Consider the following 21347-nt stretch of genomic DNA (forward strand, 5'->3'; position numbering starts at 1 on the left):
CGCCTCAGACACGCAGCAACATCATCTACACAAAATAAATCAGCGTCACGGTGTTGGCGGCTCTGTCTGAGGTAACGCTGATGGATCCGACTGCGTTTCTTCCATCTGCTGCATCATCATCCGTCTCACTTTGCCTTCCGGGAGGGCGAGACGTCAGGACGGTGACATCAATCTGACTTATTTGTTTGCTCTGATTAACGGTGGCTAACTGATTAATGTTTAAAATCGAAGGGGGACTTTATAATTCTCTTCAGCGGGTGAGGAACATCACTCATGATTTGTTTAAGTGTGGTAACTCACTGAGCGAGCTTTGTGTCGGCCATTTTGTCTCACAGGCATATACAGCTATCTCTATCTATGCTTACTTAGACACAGCAAACATTTCTTGAGCCATTTTCTAGTTAAAACTATTTTTAAGCCTAACGTAAGAAGCTGCTCTTTAGTAAAAACCAACAAATGTTCATTGTAGCTGCTTCAACAAAGACACCAATCTTTTTCTTTACCTTAACCAAATGTGTTGGAAAAACAGAAAAAGAAAATAGAACATTTTGAATAAGAAATGCGATATTTCTGGTTCTGCTGTATTGATCATATCATTTGTTTTAAAACTATCCATCATGTTCATTTGTAGTGGGAGTTCAGTGGACACCAGTGATCTGCTTTTCAAAACCTGGTGTCCACATTACCCACAATTCAACTTGGCCACTGGATGGCATCACTGGATTCAGTTCATCAGATTACATGCAGCTTCTTCTGGAGCCACAAACTTTTTTTTTTTTCACACATGCATTACAACTCATCAAAACCGGTAAACACACATAGATGTGTCAAATTGTTGGACATGCCCTTTAAAGTAAATAATGCACTCATTCATTTTGTGCACAAACTGCAAACTGACAGCAGGTGTGAATGGATTGCTTTCTGTGCTTCGGAGGAAAAACACGTCTGTGTATTAAATCAATCTGTCCTTCTTTTCACCCTAAAGCCTCTCAAGGGTCTTAAAGATTTGTCGAACAGCAGCCAGTCGAAAAAAGGTGTTTGGTCTGCGGCGGTGAGGTAGGCAGCCTTTTCAAAACAGATTATCCCCGACTTGATGATTACAGAGAACTTGGGCCTGACAGCTCAGATTAGGATCGATGGGGACACTCGTCACTTGACGAGGTAATAATGTGTTCCACCGCGGCACGCTTCCCTTCAAATGTGCGGTCGCGTTGAGAGCTTTTTAAACAACGGTGAGTGCTCCAGACAAAAGCTCGCAGAGTGCACGGAGACAGAATAAGAATAGGCCGTACAACATGACATTCACAACAAACCGCGCAGAAATCCTTTGTGGTCGTCACGAAAACTGCACATGGGAGGAAAAGGGACAGAATGATTTGTTTTGCTTTCTGAATGAATCGGGCTAACCCCAAATCTTAGCCGTGCACCAGAGCAAGTCTTGTGTCTTTATCTTTCTTAAATTATTCAGATTTATAAACCTTTGTCACTGCAAATAGTTGCTTGTCTTAGCAGGAAATAGTGGAACTATTATTAATGATGGCAATTAATATCAGTTATCTTCTGTGAAAAAGATCAAATAAGGTCCAACAACTTAACATATTTATTTTACTCTGTTTTTAGTTTGGAAACCACACAATGTAGCGATTAAATTAGCATTATTAATGTAGACGTAATGTAAACTGGTGAAGGAACAACCCCAATAAAATGTACAATGAGATTTTAGTGCACTCCATGTGAATGGAAAAGTGGCCCCAGGATTTGGGTTTATGTGATTCCTCACCTGGATTTACAGATGCATTTAAAACGTTACTTCTAATTTGATTTAAATTGAACTCTCATTTAGCAGCTAGGCTACGTTTAATTGATAATTGTCATTGCCTTCATATGTTCTGTTATTTGCAAAATCATGTTATTTAGTCATGTAAAAAGTTTCACCTGACGACTGTTTCAAGCTTTTTCAAGACACAATGCCCTGTGAAGATGGAAACAATTAATACTTCTTTATGAGGTGAATTTGAGGTTGTTAACATACATTCTGCAGCTTAAATCTGTAATCTGATTAGATGACGCTGACTCATGACCTCGGTGTTACTAAAATCCAGATGAGAGTTGGCCAAAACGTCAAGTTTGACACAATGACTCTTTATTGAGTCACTCATCAGCAGCGCATAGACGATGACTGAAGAGAGTCAGTCTCTCCACATCCTCTATAATTGAAAGGGTTTCAAATAAGAAATATCTTGGCATCTGAATAAATGATAAGCTGTCTTTCAAAATTCATATTTCTGTACTACCTTAAAACACTAAAGAGTAAATTATCATTCTTTTATCGTAACAGAGCTTGTTTTACTTTAAAATGTAGAAAACAACTTGTTCAGGTCACTTTTTTACCTGTTCTAGATTATGCTGATGTCATCTACATGCATGCTGCTCACTCAACTCTGAAGCCCCTTGATGCAGTGTATCATTCTGCACTTCATATTAATACAGGTGATGGGTTTAGATCTCATCACTGTGTTCTTTACAACAAAGTTGGATGGCCACCTTTATCTGTAAGGAGGGAACGGCACTGCAAGATTTTTTATCTACAAGGCCCTGCTGCATGTTTTATCCGACTATCTCACCAATTTTATCTAATTTAGAACATGTAATTTGCACACTCGTTCACAAGAGTCCTTGATTTTAAACCTTCCCATTGTAAGAACCGAATTGGGGAAGATTGCTTTCAGGTCTATGCCCCTCAGAAGTGGAATGACTTACAGCAAGCTCTTGAATGTTTGCAGTCTGCAGTCTGATGTAATTGTAATTTATGATCATATTGTGTATGTGTTTTCATGTATTTTGTACATTTCATTCATTTATTCATTCAATGGTAGAAGCCATGCAAGAGGCCCACAGACACAAATTTCACCCTACACACATTTGCATCTATATTTGTCAGGTTTCTTCTGCAAGAATAACATATCAGAATAATAAAGGGGCATTAGAGAATTTGCCTCACACTTTTCATAGCTGACACAAAGTTTAGCAGCAGAAAACTTAATTGATGATCTGAACATTTCTATTTTCGAATGTAAAAACAGAATTGTTGCTTCTAATTTATATGACACATATTCTATAAAAACACAGAGACCATTTAAAGTTTCTTGTTTATCACGTATTTCATATATTTCTCTTTACACTTTACACCACATCATACAGGAGGTATTTTGATGTCAATAGTTTCACGGACCCATTTAGCATATTCTGGATTGCAGAGGCTCATGAACGCAGCTGCTTTTCTACACACATTGACAGGATCACCAAGAAAAGAAACAACGCCATAAATCTTGTCTTGGTACACCACTCCTCCACCAGAATCTCCCTGTGAGAGAGAAAGATACTTTGTTTGTAATATCAGCCTTATTTCAATTATTAACAAAAGTTGATTTAGGGCCATGCCAACCCACATAACATATGTCCTTTCCAGGTGACTGGCCACAGAACCAGTGTTGATACACCTTGACTTGGTGGTCTTGAGGAAAATGTTTCTGCACAGTTTCATTAAGGTCTTTGCAGCTGACAACGTCGAATTCTGCACACTGGAGAGTCACTGATACACCACGTTCTAGAGAAGAAGAAGGACAAGTTTCTACAAAATACATGTGATCTTGTTTGAAGTATTTTGTCTTTATATTTAATTTTATGCCAAACTGTAGCAGAATAGAAATGAAATGTTGGCCCTCTGGCTGTGGAGATCAATACAGTTTTACTACAAATCGGTTTGTACTGTTACAAAACACAGTTAATTAACAGAATGAATGATTGACAACGTAGTGTGATCTATATACACTTTCAACGCTTCAGTTTTTGTCTGTAGTTACCTTAGTGCTTTTTGATCTGTAACTTAGTTTTATCTTGTATATATTGTTAATTGTTTACTGTTTTTATATAAAGTGTTTCAACATTTTTGTTCCTATAGATAGGACAGCTTGCTACGTAAGCTAGCCACATGCTAATGTTAGGTCACTATGGCTCTTTCTCACACTCGGTGCTTGGAAGAGCTGCCAAAAATGAAAGTGACTGATGTGCACCGTCTTGTGAAAACGAGCAGGATAGCTCAGATAAGGGATTTCAATCACAAATCAGAGAGAAGGGTGACTGACTGTACTATTGTGTTATCTGAGCTTTTTAGGAAGCCATCTTGGCTAATCTTGGAAAAATAGCTCAGAAATGCTAAAAACACAATATAAAAGACCAAATGGTACTCTAACAATATGCACAGAGCAAACTGTCCATATAAGTATTTTATCTAAGCTACGGATTAAAAAAAGCACTGAGATAACTAAAGCCATATACTGTGGAGTTGCCATTTATTTTTATAATCAAATATCGTCTCACTCCTTTCATCGTTGGGGCCTCCGGTCGTGGCAGCGTGACCTGCAACCTCAACTCTTGAAGATCTGGAAAATAGGAAAATAGCAACAGCTGTGTCACACAGAACACATGTATGTATGTTATATCAACATAGAGAATCTGATGCAATCATTCATGCTGCTACAGCGAGGGTTAGGAAGGGGAATTCTTGATGTCTTTTAACTCTGTACATATTGAAAATTACAGCCACATAAGCCTCAAAACAACTGAATATCGATGCTTGGAATACTTGGAGTTGCTGACATGAAGGGCGAAACCAGCTCTATTATTTTACTGATTCTAAAACAACAAGTTTTACAGTATTTGCGCTCCTTAGTTCTGTTATACAAACAATCAAATCTCAGTTTTTAATGTAAAATTGTGGCACTCAAGCCTGTAATTTAATTGAGGCTCTGTGGTTGTATCTAAACATAGATCTGAACTTGGTTAATTTAAGATATTTTTAGTTGCTTTGACAGCGATGATGAGCAACGACTCACATTTTTGGAAGATCTTCACAGTCAGGAAGAGCTACAGGCTGAACGCTGGAGGGGCTGGGTAGCTGCAGCAGCATGAGATCATGAGACTTGCTGTTGTTGTCGGTGTAGATCACTGGTGCTGCTGTGATTTGCACTTCTTGTGCTGGACTGCCTGGATGTCCACTAACATTTGCAAACATAGTCCTACACATGGGAAAATGTTAAAGATTAATGTTGCTCAAAAACTGTCTGTTCGGTTTCTCATCAATTTAACATTAATCATTTATTCACAAGAATGTCAAAAACACACATATAAGTCTGCAAATGTTTATAGTGTTTGGATTTTGCTGTATTTGGAACAACCCTGTCATTTTCTCACCTTTTTGGGTTGAAGCAGTGAGCAGCGGTCAAAATCCAGCGGTCACTGATCAGAGAGCCGCCGCACAAGCTGGAGGATCTGACAGCAGCAACTCTCAGTTTCACATGATACTGACGCTCACATGGTCGACCTCCGATGACTCTCTTCTGCAGATCCACCGTCGTGCTTGCTGTCACGCCTGAAAGACAAAAGATGCCCCATCAGGTGACCACAGGTTAAAACAGCGGTTGTTTCTGATCTGTTCTCAGTAGAATAGAAAAAGCAGAGCCCGCAGAAGATCAGACAAGTCAACTTTCCCCACTCTTGTTAACAAATAAGAGTTTATTTGACAAGAAATGTGGGCTTTACTTTTGTGTATGCATCTCCATCCAAGCCTCTTGTACTGTACTGTTGGCTGGGCATCACACAGAGCTGATTGTAAATGGAGAAGAGGCAATGTGTTGCAAACCGTGGAAAGAACAGAACATTCTGAATGCGCTGTACAAAGGTCTAAAGTGTTGTGGAATTTCAGCTCGCTTGACCGTTAAGGAGAGATGAAGAAGACTCAGAGGCACTGATGTCTTACGCTGAAGAAGTTTAAACAAACTTGCAAGGAGGAACACAAAAACAGCTGTATGCACAGTGCATTGTCAAGTTAATCCTGACCTTCCTTCTCTGGTGTCTTGTTTTATCCTTCAAGCTCAGAAAATGTTGGAGACATTTAGCCTGCTTACAGCAGAGAGGACGAAAGCCATCCTACGAGTTTACATAAACAACAACTTGGTTTGTCAGGGATCTGTTTTGTAGACACATCTACAGCAGCTTTGAACTGCTAAGTTTGCAAAGACCACGAGAGATATAAACTCATTGATCAGACGTCACTATGCCCTCATACATAACATCATACCGGGTATGTTCGACATCTTATCTTGTGAGGCCAGAGTGTCCTGGGCCTTAAAACTCAAATTATATTGGTATGTTCCACATGGAAGAGGGAATACGCCCTCAAAACATCCAAACTTAAAGCTGCCTACAGGATCAAATTCTAGATATTGACATATTTGAAAAATCTGTGAAAATATTGTCCATAATAGTGTCCATCGAAATGTAGTGTTTTTTCCTGGATAGAATACATCGCTGTGCATACATCCATTCATTAACTGTAAACAGAGTGATGATCTGTAGCAATCAAACAGGTGTTTGTTACTGAAGGAAGACTTTTTATTAGCTTTTATTGAGTGTGATGAAACTTGCTGGAGAGAGCACAAGCAGCTCAGGATGACAAGTTGCAGTTCTTCATGTTTTCATGTGTTATCTCTGCAGTCACGTTAGCTAGTGGCTCCTTAACGCATAGTTCCTGTGTACACTCTGTCTTTGCACAAAATGCCAGTTCATTCATAATCTTGCTTTAAAGTTTAATCCAGTCAAATATGTCGAACAATGCAAAGGTGACATGTTTGAGTCTTTGTTGTGAAAACTCGATTGATGGCGTTCTGTCAGTCTTATGCACACACACCTTCTAACAACGTGTTCCCCTGCAACTTCAATGGAAACTTACCAGTCAAGTGCACACATTCATATAACAGCATTTAGAATAATGAATCAGCTAGACATACAATTCAGTATGCAAAAATATGAATGTACAGTATCATTAAAGAAAGCATCAAACATGTAAATGTAAATACGATTTTTGAATACTCACCGACCCACAGCAGAAGCATCAGAGCATCAACCAGCGCTGCCATTCACCGTCTAATGACTGCCTTTCTGTTCCAACAGCGGCAGCAACCAGTCACCTGCCACAGGCTTATCAACACAACCCCATTGGCTGCAAAGCTCCACACGTTTATGCAAAGTTTGAACTTATCATCGGTTTCCACCCTCGCCCTCCGTAAAGTGAGAGCAGGAAAATGACACTGAAATGAAACTATACTCAAGGCAACGTGAGTTCACTAAGTCGAGTCACTTGCTCTGGAAACTGTTTACTGTATTTAATATCTGCTGAAACGTTGATTCATAAATTCTTTGTATATTCGTATTAGACCTTCTTATTCTCTATATCGTTATTATTTTATCATAATTATTCTTATAATGGTACATTTAAATTTTTTTTCATTTTAGTTCTATTTTCATTCTGTTTTATTTACTTTAATTGGACAAAGCAGTTGTTAACATGATCCTATATCTCCCTTGGACCATTACAGTGGCCTCTTTTTGATTATAGTCCGTAAAACTGCAACACAGGCAATCAAGTCAAATTAGATGGACAAGCGGATCATTTTCTTAACGGCATGTTCATTCCAATATACCATATAACCTCTAATTCTGTCAGATATATGCAAAAAAAAAGTCAATTTGAGCTAAGACAACTTATTAAATTTTGCTGTGGACATAACTGTAAGTGTGGCGTGTTCTCTAACTCTGACACAAAAGTGTTGCTGCACTTGAGGAGTCTTGTTTTTTATCTTATTAACTGCCAGCATAGAATGAAGGTCGGCTTTTTGTGTTGCTGTTCACACTGCAGTGGACATGTTGGTGTGGTGATGTGTGTCAGTTTGGGAAATGCAAAATGTTTGATCAGAGCAGTTGTTCACGTTTGTGAAGCTGTTGGTCAGTCACTATTTTTCTGAAGGCTGTTTGTTACAACATACATACAAACATTAAAACAACATCATTATTATCTTTATTTAATAAAATGTTTATCCTGTCCATATTTATACAATTTTATACCAGTGTAAATCTACGCCTGATTGAGCCGTATTGATCAGCTGACTTTTGTCACGTATCACACATGAGGCAGATTTTCAGATTTCCGATTCCTTATTTCTTTATTCTCTCTATTTTTAGTCATACCAGAGAGTTCCTCTCTAAATCTGATGATCACTACTCAATGATTACTGGTGAGCTTGAACCAAATCAAAAAGAAGTGCATTGAGAAAAAAAGCTTATCACTAAAAAAATCCTCCCACTCACATACAAAGCCATTAATGACCAGGCACCAGCATATCTGAAAAAGTCTTAGTAGCCTATCGCTTCACTATTTGCTGACTAACCAATCCGTTGTAAATGAATCAATTGCAAATTTGGAGTCGCTCAACAACTTTTATTTAACGTGAAATATCCTTTAAATGAAAGGACATATCACTGCTAACCAAAGCTAAAGAATCCCTTTTTAGTAGTCGTTTTTATCCAATCTTTGTATTTACAGACATCCATAAATCCATGAAATTTAGAATCATCTTTTTTAGCAACACCAGTAAAAGAAATGACACCATAAATGGTGTTCCCGAACACCACTCCTCCTCCAGTGTCCCCCTGTAAGAGAGATGTATATGTTGCTTTTTTGTTACAGACTTTTGCATCATTTATTGAAAAGCTTATTGACATTGAAAGGGTTAAACTACATCTGTACTGACTGTTGACAAGATATACAGTTAGAAGCCATGACTACTCACAGGACATATATCCACTGTGGAAGTTTCACCACAGAACCAGTGGTTATACGAATATAGTTTATGATCAGTCTTGGGCGTCGGACAGTCAAAAAGCTTGATGTCTGCACATTGGAGTTTATCGGATGCAACGCACTCTAGAATAAAACAAAGTATTTTTTGTAATGAATAGTCTACTTATCTTCACTGCTACTATCTACTACTATTATCTGAACCTTACGAATGCAATCAGATTAATCATAGTTCTTTAGATGTATATAAAATCTATCCAGACATCTTAGAGAAGTCAAATCAGAAAGCATCTTTAAATAATAAAATGTGTCACTGGCTTGGACCAAGTTGAGCATGAAAGGAAAGTGTACTGGCAGATGTATGTCTTATGTTTATACTGTAACTGAACAGAAACAAAAGTTTAAGATAAAATAAAAATGTATTTAATATAATGAGTCAGCATTGTTACCAATCATACATGGATAAAATAATCACACTAAACATAGATAATAATTGTTATAAAATAAGGAGCATTCATCTCACCTTTTTCGTTATCACCGCTTGTGGTTGTGACTACAGAACCTGCAATCTTAACTGTATCACGTCTGAAATACAATTTTTTTTAAAAAAACACAAAAGGAATTACACTAATAACCATTTTCTTTTTAAAGAAGTCTACAAAAACAAAAAAATACATGATTTTTTTTACAAGAATATTGCATTTTTTTAATTTCACAATGAGTTGAGCTTTCAGATGTATTAAAAGAGAAAGATCACAACTTACGGCATCGGTTTTTGCTTCTTACAATCAGGAAGATCTACAGGTTTAATATCAGAAGGTATGCTTTTGGGAGGTAGCTTCAGCAGCATGATGTCATGGATCCCGTTTTTGTCGTCCCCATACATCACAGGCGGTTCTGTGATCAGCACAGTGACCTTTTCATTGCTTGGATCCACATCTACAACTGCTTGCATAGCCCTGAAAAAAAGTGGAGGTCAAAGGACTGAAGAACAATACTGAAGATACATTGCATCTTAAAATCAGCAAAAGCATGAACAGAAGCAATGGTTTCTTTATTTTGGCAATGCTTTAGTTAAAGTCAAAACATTAATGATTTCTGCATCAGCATTTTCAGATTGAGTTCATGAGACATATGTTTGCAGATTTGAAGTAAAACCGTTTCTCTCTCACCACTCCCAGCAGTGAGCTGCAGTCAGAATCCACTCGTTTTTGAGCAGAGAGCCACCACATATTAGGTCATCATTTTCTTTAACAAGTTTGACATGGTACCCACGTTCACCTGGTTCACACACATGACCTCCAAGGATCCTCTTCTGCAGATCCATCACTGTGCTCACTGTGACACCTGAAATAAAGAAGTCCACCACCAGGTCACTGTGAGTTAGAGCAGAAGTCTTAGTAGAGAACAACTTTTTCTTGTGTTGAAATGCTTAAAAGTTGTTTGAGTGTTTCCATTAAAGTCCAGTACTACAGTTTCGACAACATTTGTATACTAACAGTAACACTTTATCACTCATCACAAAATGAAACAACACTAACCCCCAGTACCATTAAAATATAGATCACTACTGTCATTAAAGCAGCAGATCTTTCTACAGTCATTCATTCATTCAATTAGAAAGAAGTTGCTCATCTTTACTGCATGGATTGTGCCACCTTACACTACATGTCACATAAATGAACTAGAAAAACTGTAGTAGGCCTTTTGCATTTTTGCAGAGTAAGTTCAACTACACAAAATTAAAGTAAAGTAATTCCAGAGAGACATTAAAAAAAAACTGTACAACGATGTAAAGGACAGTGACAGAAATACATGTGTCTTCTACATGTAACCACAAGTTCTCATTGACATCACACCTTATGTTCTCTGTTGTAATGCACCTGGGAAATAATATTTTCTGATCTGTCCCTGACAGTCTTCTGCAGATATGCCAGACATCCAGCATTCACTGTGTCCAAAAGGGACATGTGACCATGTGTGGCTGGTGGTCATGAACTTGAGAAGCCACATTCTTCCAAACATACTTGACCCAAAGTGTGAATGTGAGTGTGAATTGTTTTCCATCTCTATGTGCATCTTCCACTGGATACTGTTATTACCTGTTAAGATCCATTCAGAAAACAATCCTACAATATCCTCACTAAGTGTCTGAGCCTGCATAACTTCCTCTCTTATTAGTTTCCACTTCCTCCCTTCTGAAACAAGAGGTTCTGGGAACTTATTCTTTCCATTTTCTCTACACTGATGCAGTGTGACACTTCACAGGTGATTACAGAACATACAATAGTTACAGTAAGTAACAGACGTGTGAAGCATAGTGGTCTACTCACCGACGCACAGCAACAGGAGAAGACTTGTCAAGCCACCCATCTCTGACTCTGACTCAGACTCAGACTCTGACTGCCCTCCTGGTGCAACAGTGGTGCCTTTTTAAACATGTTCACACAGACCTGTTGGCCTTCCAGCCACCAATCACCTCATGAAAGTTTATCAAATACACCACATTGGCTACAGAGTTCTCTGCTGATTCAAATTTGTGATCACTTATCAAGTCTTCTTATCGCCAACTTGTCTCGAATAAAGTGACAGAAAACTATTACAGAAAAAAAAAACATAGCTACATTTTATCAACAAGAGCAAAAACACAATGTTTGAGTATATGGGAAAGTAAAAGTTGGCCTAAGTTGATATCTTGATAGAAAATAATCCATGTAAAGCAATTAAGTGAAGTGTCAGTGTATACCTATACTAAATCCTTTGCAAAACATTTTCAGCTTTGTCTCAGACACTTAACAGAACCCTGTTAGGGTCGTCCTCTCAAACTGAACCGTTTATTTTAGCTTCCTGCACCACATGAACATGAAAGCTGCCAGAAATGCTGCATCTCAACAGTTCATTCATGGTGCTGAAACACTGAACACACTTGCATGATTGAGAGATATTTTCTTACCCCTTAGAGAAAAAGAAAGATCACATAATGTCTTTACCAGTGGCTGAATCAGGTTGTCTGAGAGGCAGATCCAGAAAAAAATGAAAAGGACACCAGCGTACAGAAAGTTTTAATCTTTGAGGATGGATGAGTCTAAGCTTCATGACTGGCCTTCACATCATATTCATTCTTTTTTTAGTCTAAACAACTGATCTCCCTTTGCAGGGTTGTGTCACAATTGTGGTGAAAAAATATGTACAAAGACATACAGAGGTGAAAAAACAAATGTGTTCCTGAAATACTAACACTCTTCACAACTTGAAGGCAAACAGACATTTTTCAGATGTTATAAAGTCTGGCCTGCGTTATAAGATACTGTGATGTCCTCCTCACAACATAACTGAATCCACCATTAAATATTCACCTGAGCAGTGTATGATGTTGTATACGGCATCACTGCAGTTCCTCGAGATCAAACATTGGATTAAACGTCATCTTTTCTGTGTCATACATCACCTCGACTACAAAGGAGATGGAATATAATGAAGCTTTAATAAACAATGGTGAAACACTGTCAGAGTTGTAGAGGGAGGAAATGTTTAAAAGCAAAATAGAATAAATTGTGGATTCCTTTTTATTTGATTATTTGATCAACAATCATAAGCATAAAATTGTTATCTATATTGATTAAGGGGATGTAACATGGATGGGATCATAGCGTATATTATCCACATATTAACATTATTACATTTCTCTTTGCCCACAGACGGAGAGCTGTAACATTCACAAGTGAAATTTAGGCTAATTTAACCTCAGCTGAACTTTGTTAAATGGGATTGTAGCTCTGTTGTGTTTTCTGTCTTTAATGTAGTATTTAAAGTGTATTTTTCATTTTAAATGTCCGACTGTTACTGCACCTCATATGTAAGTTTCTTACGGTCGTAAAATAATTCATCGGTTTATCATAACAAAGAGTGTCTGACAGCCTGAGTTTTATCTGCTGAATTTACCTAATGGTGTGATAGTACACTGTATTTTCATTGGAGAAGCTTTGGCACTTTACAGCTGCTCTTGTCTGTGGAGTGAATGTATCCAAATGTGAATTTAAGTCTCAGTATCTCAGAGTAATGACACAAGGATCGTTTTGTTCACTGACATTTTATAATTGGTGGTCATCTAACAGCTCAACATTTGTCTGTAAACGTCTTAATTGTCTTTACATACAGGCTCTCCCTTCACCAAAATTATAGAACAACTTGTCTTCATCACAACTGATGAGCATTTCTGAATTTGTGAAAGTTGTTTTAGCACATAGAAATGTAGAGTTTGTATAACAACATTTGGCTGATGTATGATGCATGTGCTTTACCACTCAGAGTTTAGCAAAAGTAAACGCTTGTTAGCTATTGTACATACCTGCAAGTCACGGGGCTGAGGGGAAAGATGCCATAGCTTTGTGTGTGTGTGTGCGTGTGTGTGTGTGTATGTGTGTGTGTGTGGTACTGGTGTCACTGAGGCATCCTTGTCTACTCACAAAAGCGTGACTGCACTGATAAGAGGTTCTGTGGAACATTAGAATATCGGTTGTGAGTTGTTTCAACTGTTCAGTGTAACTCTTCATTTTGTACCTCATCATGTGACATTAACCTGCTGTATAAACTCAGATGCATACGAGCCTGTAACATTATTATCAACACAAGTGATGTGAGAATGATGAAACAGTTGTTTTAGCAGCGACTCATGATAATTTTTAGTCCCTAAATATCCAGAAAAGACTCCTGCACACTGTCCACTTCACTGCAATTAAGTTTAACAACCACGTTTTCATCAGCTTATCTTTATCTTAGATAACTTGATGAAGTTCTAAGTACCAAAAATGTGGTCATTTAACCTAATTGTAAGTAAAGTGGACAGGGTGCAGGAGTCTTTTTCCTGATTTTGTTGGCCTTTGTTGATCTTAAGATGTGTAAAAGCTGCACTCTGTGGTCCTTGAATATAAACCAAAAGGGCGGTAATGCATTATTTAGTGACGTGTGACAGCAACGTCTTATTTCTTTTACAGTAACAAGTAATGTAAAAGATTGAGCTCTGTATGAACTGATGAGGGGAGAAACAAAGCCTGGTTCATGTCCTGTAGTCCATAACATCTATAGTGTCATTAGTGCCAATGTGTGTATGTGTGTGTGTGATGGAGCTCTGTAATAAGACAGTTCACAAGTCCAATTTAGGCAAACTAAATGTCATGTGGACTCTTCTCCCATTTGTATTTATCCATTTTTAAATACGTAGTCACTGGCTCTATTGTATTTCCTGTCTTTAGTGCTCGGAGTATTTTCATGTTTTACTCTCCACTGAAGGTAAATTTTGTATCAGTTCGGCTTCTAGCATAGTCAAATATTGTGTTCGCTTATCAAAACAAAGCAGCTCACACACTTTGAGCTGTTATCTCCTGAATTTGCCTCATGGTGCGATAGACACATCACATTTTAATGAACGAAGCGTCGGCTCTCTACGGCTACACATGTCTGTGCAGTGAATGTATCCAAATGTGAATTTAAATCTCACTATCTCAGCGCAATTACACACAAAGACCTTTGTGTTCACTAACCGGGACGCTGTGGAAAACAAAGATGGAACAGAATGTGTTAATTGGCTCCTGCTTTTAGACACACTCAATTGAAAAACATTACAGAAACTATATATTGTATTCATCTATTCATTTATTTATTTTTACCCCATCAACTTGATTATTTTTACTAAAATGACAGGGACGTGGGCAACAAAAGACTGGAAAAGCTGTGGAGTGCTGAAAAATGAAGTGATTAATGTTCAGGAACAAACCATGCCACGCCCTCTCACTGATTCAATCACCTGTGCAGACCTGTGAGGTGTCTGAGCCCTTTGTCTGCCGTTGCTGCGGGTTACAGTGGTTGACATCACTGCTTCTCAGCAAGAGGGCCCTGGAATTGAACCCTGGACATCCAAAGTCTTTTTTGCCCAGAGGGAGCAGTGTGGGTTACACCTGGAGCTCCAGTTTCTTCCTGTCAGGCTTAATACTTCTTTCTCAGTAATTCTACTCGCTGTATCGTAGACAACTGGACGTGTTTCAGTTTCATGAAGATGTTTCATCTCTCATCCAAGAGGCTTCTTCAGTTCTAACTCACTGGAGGGGAGCTGCAGGCTTTTAAACTCTGCGTGAGAGTGAGAGTGTCCTTACAGAGTCGTTAGGGGACACTTGTGAGTCGTTGAACCAATCGGCCTTCATGTGGGTCATTGAACTAGGTGAGCTCAGGTGTAAGTGTTTCATAAGCTGTCTGGGAAGGGAACTCAGGACTACACCGGAGTCCAGACAGATAATGATGTAAATCAACCCATCATGCCGATCAGCTGTTGTCCAGTATTTACATCACATCCTGTCATTGTAGCAGCCAGCTAATGTGTATGGGTTGTTCTTTATGCCATGGCTGATGGAAGTGAACTAATAGTGAGGGTAACTGTAGGTGTCTCAGCTGTCAGTGAGTCTAGTAGTGATGTAATTTCTTTACAAATCTTTGAACAAGGATAGCATACGTGAGGAGAAGTGTGTGGATAATCTACACACAGACTTTGCCACCAGGAGACACTCACAGAGGAGTTGATCACTACAGAGTCACCAGTGCCATCCTGTACAGCTGCATCTCAGTACATCTGAACACATTCAAAGAGTGAAACTTTCATATATTCTAGATTCATTTCATATAAAGTGGCTGGCTTGCTGACCATGGTAATTGACCTAACCTGAACCTCATAGAGAATCTATGTAGTATTGTCAAGATGAAGATGACAGACACCAGACCCAACAATACAGACGAGCTGAAGGCAGCTATCAAAGCAACCTGGGCTTCAATAACCTCATCAGTGCCACAGGCTGATCACCTCCATGCAACGCCACCTCGATGCAGTAATTCATGCAAAATGAGTTATTGTAGTAGTGTAATATTTTGAGTTACTGGATTTTTGATCTTCATTAGCTGTAAGATCATCAAAATTGAAACAAAAAAGGCTTGAAATATTTCACTTCATGTGTAATGAATTTAGATATTATGGACGTTTCACTTTTTTAATGAAATTAGGGGGGAAAAAAATTACTTTTCCATGATGTTCTAATTTGTTTTTAGATGCACCTGTAAGGAGGATTAGAAATACTTAAAAAAATACCCCACTCATAACCTGTTCAACATAATGAATAGTGTTTGATGTTGTTGTAACTAAAATGAATTAGTCACATAACAATGTTCTTCAGTCACAGCTATTTGAAATAAACAATACAAACAAACTTTTACAGCTAAATATGTACAAAACAGTATTTTACTGTTTAGTCTAATCTAGTTTGATGCTGTGTTTCAGACAAAGCTGGATTAAAAACTTTGTTCTTCACACCACCTACAGGCTCATACTGCATACCTGTTCATTAAGAACACCTGTGCAGCTCATCACCTGTCAATATAAAACCTGTACTACACCCTAGTGGTCAGTATGACTAAGGTCAAGGTCAAATTTTAAGTGAGGACAAGGCTAATGGGGCCTCCTGTTATATGTGCCAGTTGTATTTCCTCTTAATAAATGTAATTCCTGAACACAGACTGTAAAAACAGTGCACTCTGAACATAAAAGCAGAGATTACTGTTTATTGTTAGTACGTTTAGTAAGTAGAGGCCATCCGAGATATACTGTAGCAGATGTAGTCAGAGAAAACAGAAGTTTAATAAAGACAACATTTTGATCCCATTCGGTTTGCAGGCGTACACTTCTTCTCATTCATCCGATCTCATGATAGCTAACATTTGAAGTACTCACCACACACCTGTTTACACCTTTTCTCCTTCATAAACACCAGCTTATGTGTTCTGATATTTTCTCATGTGAGAATTTTTGTTTCTGGTGGCGATGCAAGTTCACATCTTGGCTTAGAGATCTCGTCAAGGACATTCCTCTCCTCCATTTTTTTTTTAAACTTAAAAACAATGTGTGTTGTGGCTCACAGTGCCAACCCTTGTTTTATTGCCAGTGTTTCCTTTTTAGCACAAGTTTTGCTTTCAAAGTACAATTTTAATGTCTTTGTGCCAAACACTGCAATTGATTGTATCCTTAATCTAGCACACGTTGATCGGCTAGCCTTTCATTTGTGTGTCATCACAGCAGGGATGGATCTATTAAGGTGTGTTCAAGTTTGTGCCTATTAATTTGGACATAGGAGTCCGTCTTTGAATCTGTCACAGGTGATTTGAAAGGATTTGAAATCGGTCATTGATCAATCTCCCAACACTGAAAACAGATTAAAAAGTAGGTGCAGTGACACTCTAAAAAGGTTATTTGTTCAGGCAGATATCAAGGAAATAGCAGAGAGGGAGTTTACTTTGCTTCAATACAATATGAATATCAAATCATGGAAGGCAGCCTTAGACTTTTTTTATATTGATATTTTTGATATTGATATAAGATTGTGAAGTGGACAGGGCCAGGGCACACATTAGGAAGTGTAAACACTGACACACCTGATCACAGGGTAACTTGACAGGATCTATATCAAGGTATTTTAGAGACATTGAATATTATACTATACTGTTGATACTTTAATTCTTAAATCAGGATAGTCTTCAAATAAATAAGGGAGCTTGCATTATTCAAAGAAAGTACAGTGAAAGAAATATTTTTGATTCACGTTTCTGCCTGCCTCAGCAAAACAACAACCTCCACCTCACTGCTGGATTTTAAAAAGGAGATCATCTTTAATCATTAGTAATAGTCATGATGCTCTCGTGTGGACTTTCTCGTGTTTTCTATTTTTTATTTTGTTTTTTTAAATTGACAAAATTTAGGGCCACAGGATTTTTAATTTGGTTAAGAATATTTTTGGATGTGGCATAACGGCTAAAACACAGCCTGATGATCCATGGAATGTATAATTGAAAAAACAATTTGATCTTTCCCCAGAACACATCTCACTGGGAGGGCTGAACTCTGACGGAGTGATGTTTATAAGTCATAACAGCAGAATAACAACAACAACAACAATCTGTAAACATTCTTGGCAGAATCACATTTATTGTTTGTCTTCAGTGTTTTTACAAACGTCCGATGAACATTTAATGTAAACCAATGTTATAAATGCATCAATTTCAAATTTAAGAAACTCATAATTTTTCTTATTAACTGTGAAATGAGGGTTATATGACATAGTTCAGTGTATGCCAGTTATCCTCCTGATCCAATCCATGTATTCACAGACATCCATGAATTCAGATATTCGAGGACAGGTGTTGTTGAAAGAGCTTTCATGGACACCATAAATCATTCCATTGAATACCACTCCTCCACCAGAGTCCCCCTGTGAGAGACATGCATTGTTTGTTTCAGAGTATTGCATCATTTATTGAAATACTTATACACATGTGAGGTTAGAAGCCATGTCTACTTACACCACATGTTCTCCTTCCAGGAGCACTGCCACAGAACACATGTTCATATCCAGGTAAAGGACAGTTGACCTTGTTGAAGTCTGCACATTGGAGAATAGGTGAAGCTACAAAAACAGAAAGGGTGTCTTACTAAACCAGTCTACTGCCAGATTTATGTTTTATCTGTTTACACAATGAGCATAATATAGCTAAAATTAGGTCCTTCCTGTCCTCCACAGATGCAGAGATCCTGATTCATGCCTTAGTCTCATCTAGGTTGAATTATTACAATGCCTTATTTTCCAGTCTTCCATGTAAGAGCACTAAAGGTCTTCAGATGGTTCAGAATGCTGCAGCCAGAGTCCTAACACGTACAAAAAAATGTGATCATATTACACCTATCCAAGCGTCTCTGGACTGGCTCCAAGTACATATAAGATTAAACTTTAAGGTGCTGCCGATGACATACAAAACTGTACACGGCCCCGTCGTACATGTCAGATCTCAATACACTATATATTCCAACTCGGGCATTACGCTCTCAAAATTCAGGGCTCCTGATGGTTCCCAGGGTTATGAAGAAGTCAGCAGGCTGCAGGACTTTTCCTATCGGGCTCCTTTCCTCTGGAATAACCTCCCAGCTGACATCAGACGATCTGGCTCTGTTGACGCCTTTAAATCTAAACTCAAAACTCACTTCTTCGATTTAGTCTTTAATTAGCCCTGATATCAATTGTAAGCTTACTCAGTGGGTCGGTGTCAGTCTCAATGAGTTCCTATAGTACTAGATTTACACTGTGCTGCCAACGAGAAACAATCTGTTTATTCTGATCAATATTGCATTTCTCTAACCTTTGTTTTTGTTTTCTGTTCCCACAAGCTGCAAGCTGTGTCACTCTCTACACTCTCTATAGCTTCCTCCTCCTCCTCTTTCTCCTCCTCCCCTCTTTCATTCAGGCTCCCTTCTGATGGACCACGGCCCCCTGGGACCATCTACTGTTCCTGCTGCCTTGAAATACTGACCGATCTAGATCTTCACACCCTGGGCTCTGCTGGATCACTGCTCTCCTCTGTTTCATTATCTCCTCATATCTATATTTCTGTGAATCTTGATGCCACTCTCTGTCTATTACTAATGATCTTGTGTGTCCTGCCCTCTTCCAGTTCACCATGGTGGACAGGAGGTCGTGTGACTCGGTCACCACTTGGTGAAGCCTCATCCAGCTCAGTCGTCTCCTGGATCCACTCACTTTACATATATTTGTATCAGACATTCTGTTAATATAACTTGTAAACTGTGTTGCTCCTTTCTCTACATGCGACATCTATTGCATGTATGTCCATCCTGGAAGAGGGATCCCTCCTCTGTGGCTCTTCCTGAGGTTTCTTCCGTTGTTTTTATTTTTTTATTTTTTATTTTTTACCCTGTTAAAAGGCTCTTTTTTTCATCAACATATAAAGTTTTTGAGGGTCTGAGGACAGAGGATGTTGTTCACTGTACAGATTGTAAAGCCCATTGAGGCAATATGATTGTGATTTTGGGCTATATAAATAAAATTGATTTGATTTGATTTACTAAACCAGTCTACTGTCAGATTTATGTTTTATCTATTTACATAATAAGAAACAATCTTCAAGACAAGAAACCCAGAAAGACACACAGGCAAAAATAAAAATACATGGACTCATGGATGATTATAAAATAGATATAATTCATCTCACCTTCTTCGTCTTCATTTCTGGGTCCATGACCTGCAACCTGAACTAAAGCACCTCTGAGAAACATTAAAAAGAATAAAAGTAAGATTTTTTAAGTGATGGTTTTGTACTTTCAAATGTTCAAATTTACTCAGAAACTACTATCACCACTAATGACTTTTAACTTTTAAACAATACTTAATGGGAATTTCTGATTTTTGTGCTCAGCAAAAGTTGAGCTTTCAGACTTATAAAAAGCGAAAAAATCACAACTTACTTAGCGGGTTTTTGTTTACATTTAGGAAGTGGTATGGTATGATTAATCTGAGTATGTTTTGGTAGCTTCAGCAGCATGATGTCATGGGTCCTGTTTTGGTTGTCAATGAATTTCACTGGGCGTTCTCTGATTTGCACAGCTCGTCCTGGACCTGGATGCACGTCTATTTCTGCCTCGATAGTCCTTGAAAAATGTACGAGTCACGAACATCACTGAATTACATTATATTCTAATGTCAGTTACGGCTGAAAGCATTACACAGGACCACAGAGTACAGCAACATTAAAGTGAAACTCTTGCCAAAATACAACCAAGGCTTTATTTGTGATTGAATATGAGTCAAACCTTGTCAAATGCATAGTTACGACAAAAGAGGCACACACAAGATTTACCAGAGTTTCATTTTCAGGCAAGCTCATTTTCAATGGGGTGCGGGGGCACCCTGATGCTAGCATCAAAATCTATATTTTCAAAACACTAAGAAGTCTCGACACAACATGAAACTTTGCTTGTAGTATCACCAGGGTCTCTACACATGAGCACGAGCATTGAGAACATTGTTTGTGTACACAGAGTTTACTAGAAAGAAAGTTTTGGGATGGCTCACGCCGGAGTTGCTACTGCTAACGTGTGTTGTTCAAAAACCTTATTTTTAGTAAACTCTGTCAAACAATGTTCTTAATGCTCGAGTTCATGTGTAGAGACCCTGGTGGAAAATTAGCTTGCCCAAAAACAAAACTGGTAAATCTTAAAAGTGCCTCTTTCATCGTAATTATGCTTGTACACGAAGGTTTGACTCATATACAGTCACAAAAAAAAGTCTAGGTTGCATTTTGGCGAGAGTTTCGCTTTAACACAGACAATGATATCTTTATTTTGGGAGTTTTATAGTTCTGCATCAAACCATTAATGATTGTTGCTGCAGGACATTCACATTGAAGAGTGTGAGAAATATATTGTTTCTAGTTTTTAGGTTTCTCACCATCCTTCCTCCCAGCAGTGACCTGCAGTCAGAATCCAACTCTTACTGATCAGAGAGCCACCACACAGGTAATCATCAGTCCCGTCATTTGGTGTCAGTCTCACATGGTAAAGACGCTCATTCGGTGTACAGTCATGACCTCCCATGATCCTCTTCTGCAGATCCAACACTGCACTCAATGTGAAACCTAAACAGAAAAGTCCTCCACCAGGTTACTGTGAGTTAGAACAGGAGGGCAGTCGGAGTTACAGTTTTCTTTGTTTTTTTTACAACTGGAACACATTTCTTTATACTGAGTTCCCTTTTATAAAACTCTTCACAGACTT

General features: G+C 38.3%; 1 protein-coding gene across 1 annotated transcript; it reads right to left on the reverse strand.

The window, feature by feature from the left end:
- Positions 1-3162: 3162 nt before the first annotated feature.
- On the reverse strand, positions 3163-11068 carry LOC115589023 (serine protease 53-like). The gene is made up of 11 exons (XM_030429673.1): positions 11029-11068; positions 9868-10042; positions 9460-9654; positions 9219-9280; positions 8688-8821; positions 8385-8547; positions 5254-5431; positions 4896-5078; positions 4381-4442; positions 3450-3607; positions 3163-3364 (listed from the first exon to the last, which is right to left on the reverse strand). The coding sequence occupies exons 1-11, from the start codon at positions 11066-11068 to the stop codon at positions 3194-3196; spliced, it is 1521 nt and encodes a 506-aa protein (XP_030285533.1). The 3' UTR covers positions 3163-3193.
- Positions 11069-21347: the final 10279 nt, after the last annotated feature.

Source organism: Sparus aurata, chromosome 1, assembly GCF_900880675.1.
Source record: "Sparus aurata chromosome 1, fSpaAur1.1, whole genome shotgun sequence".
In the NCBI taxonomy this organism is placed as follows: Eukaryota; Metazoa; Chordata; class Actinopteri; order Spariformes; family Sparidae; genus Sparus; species Sparus aurata.

Coding starts and splice junctions, on each gene's coding strand:
- LOC115589023 (XM_030429673.1), bottom strand. CDS start 11,068: ATGGGTGGCTTGACAAGTCTTCTCCTGTTGCTGTGCGTCG. Junction 10,043..11,028: donor TCTCCTGTTGCTGTGCGTCG/GTGAGTAGACCA, acceptor TCTTTATTTCAG/GTGTCACAGTGAGCACAGTG. Junction 3,365..3,449: donor CTGGAAAGGACATATGTTAT/GTGGGTTGGCAT, acceptor TCTCTCTCACAG/GGAGATTCTGGTGGAGGAGT.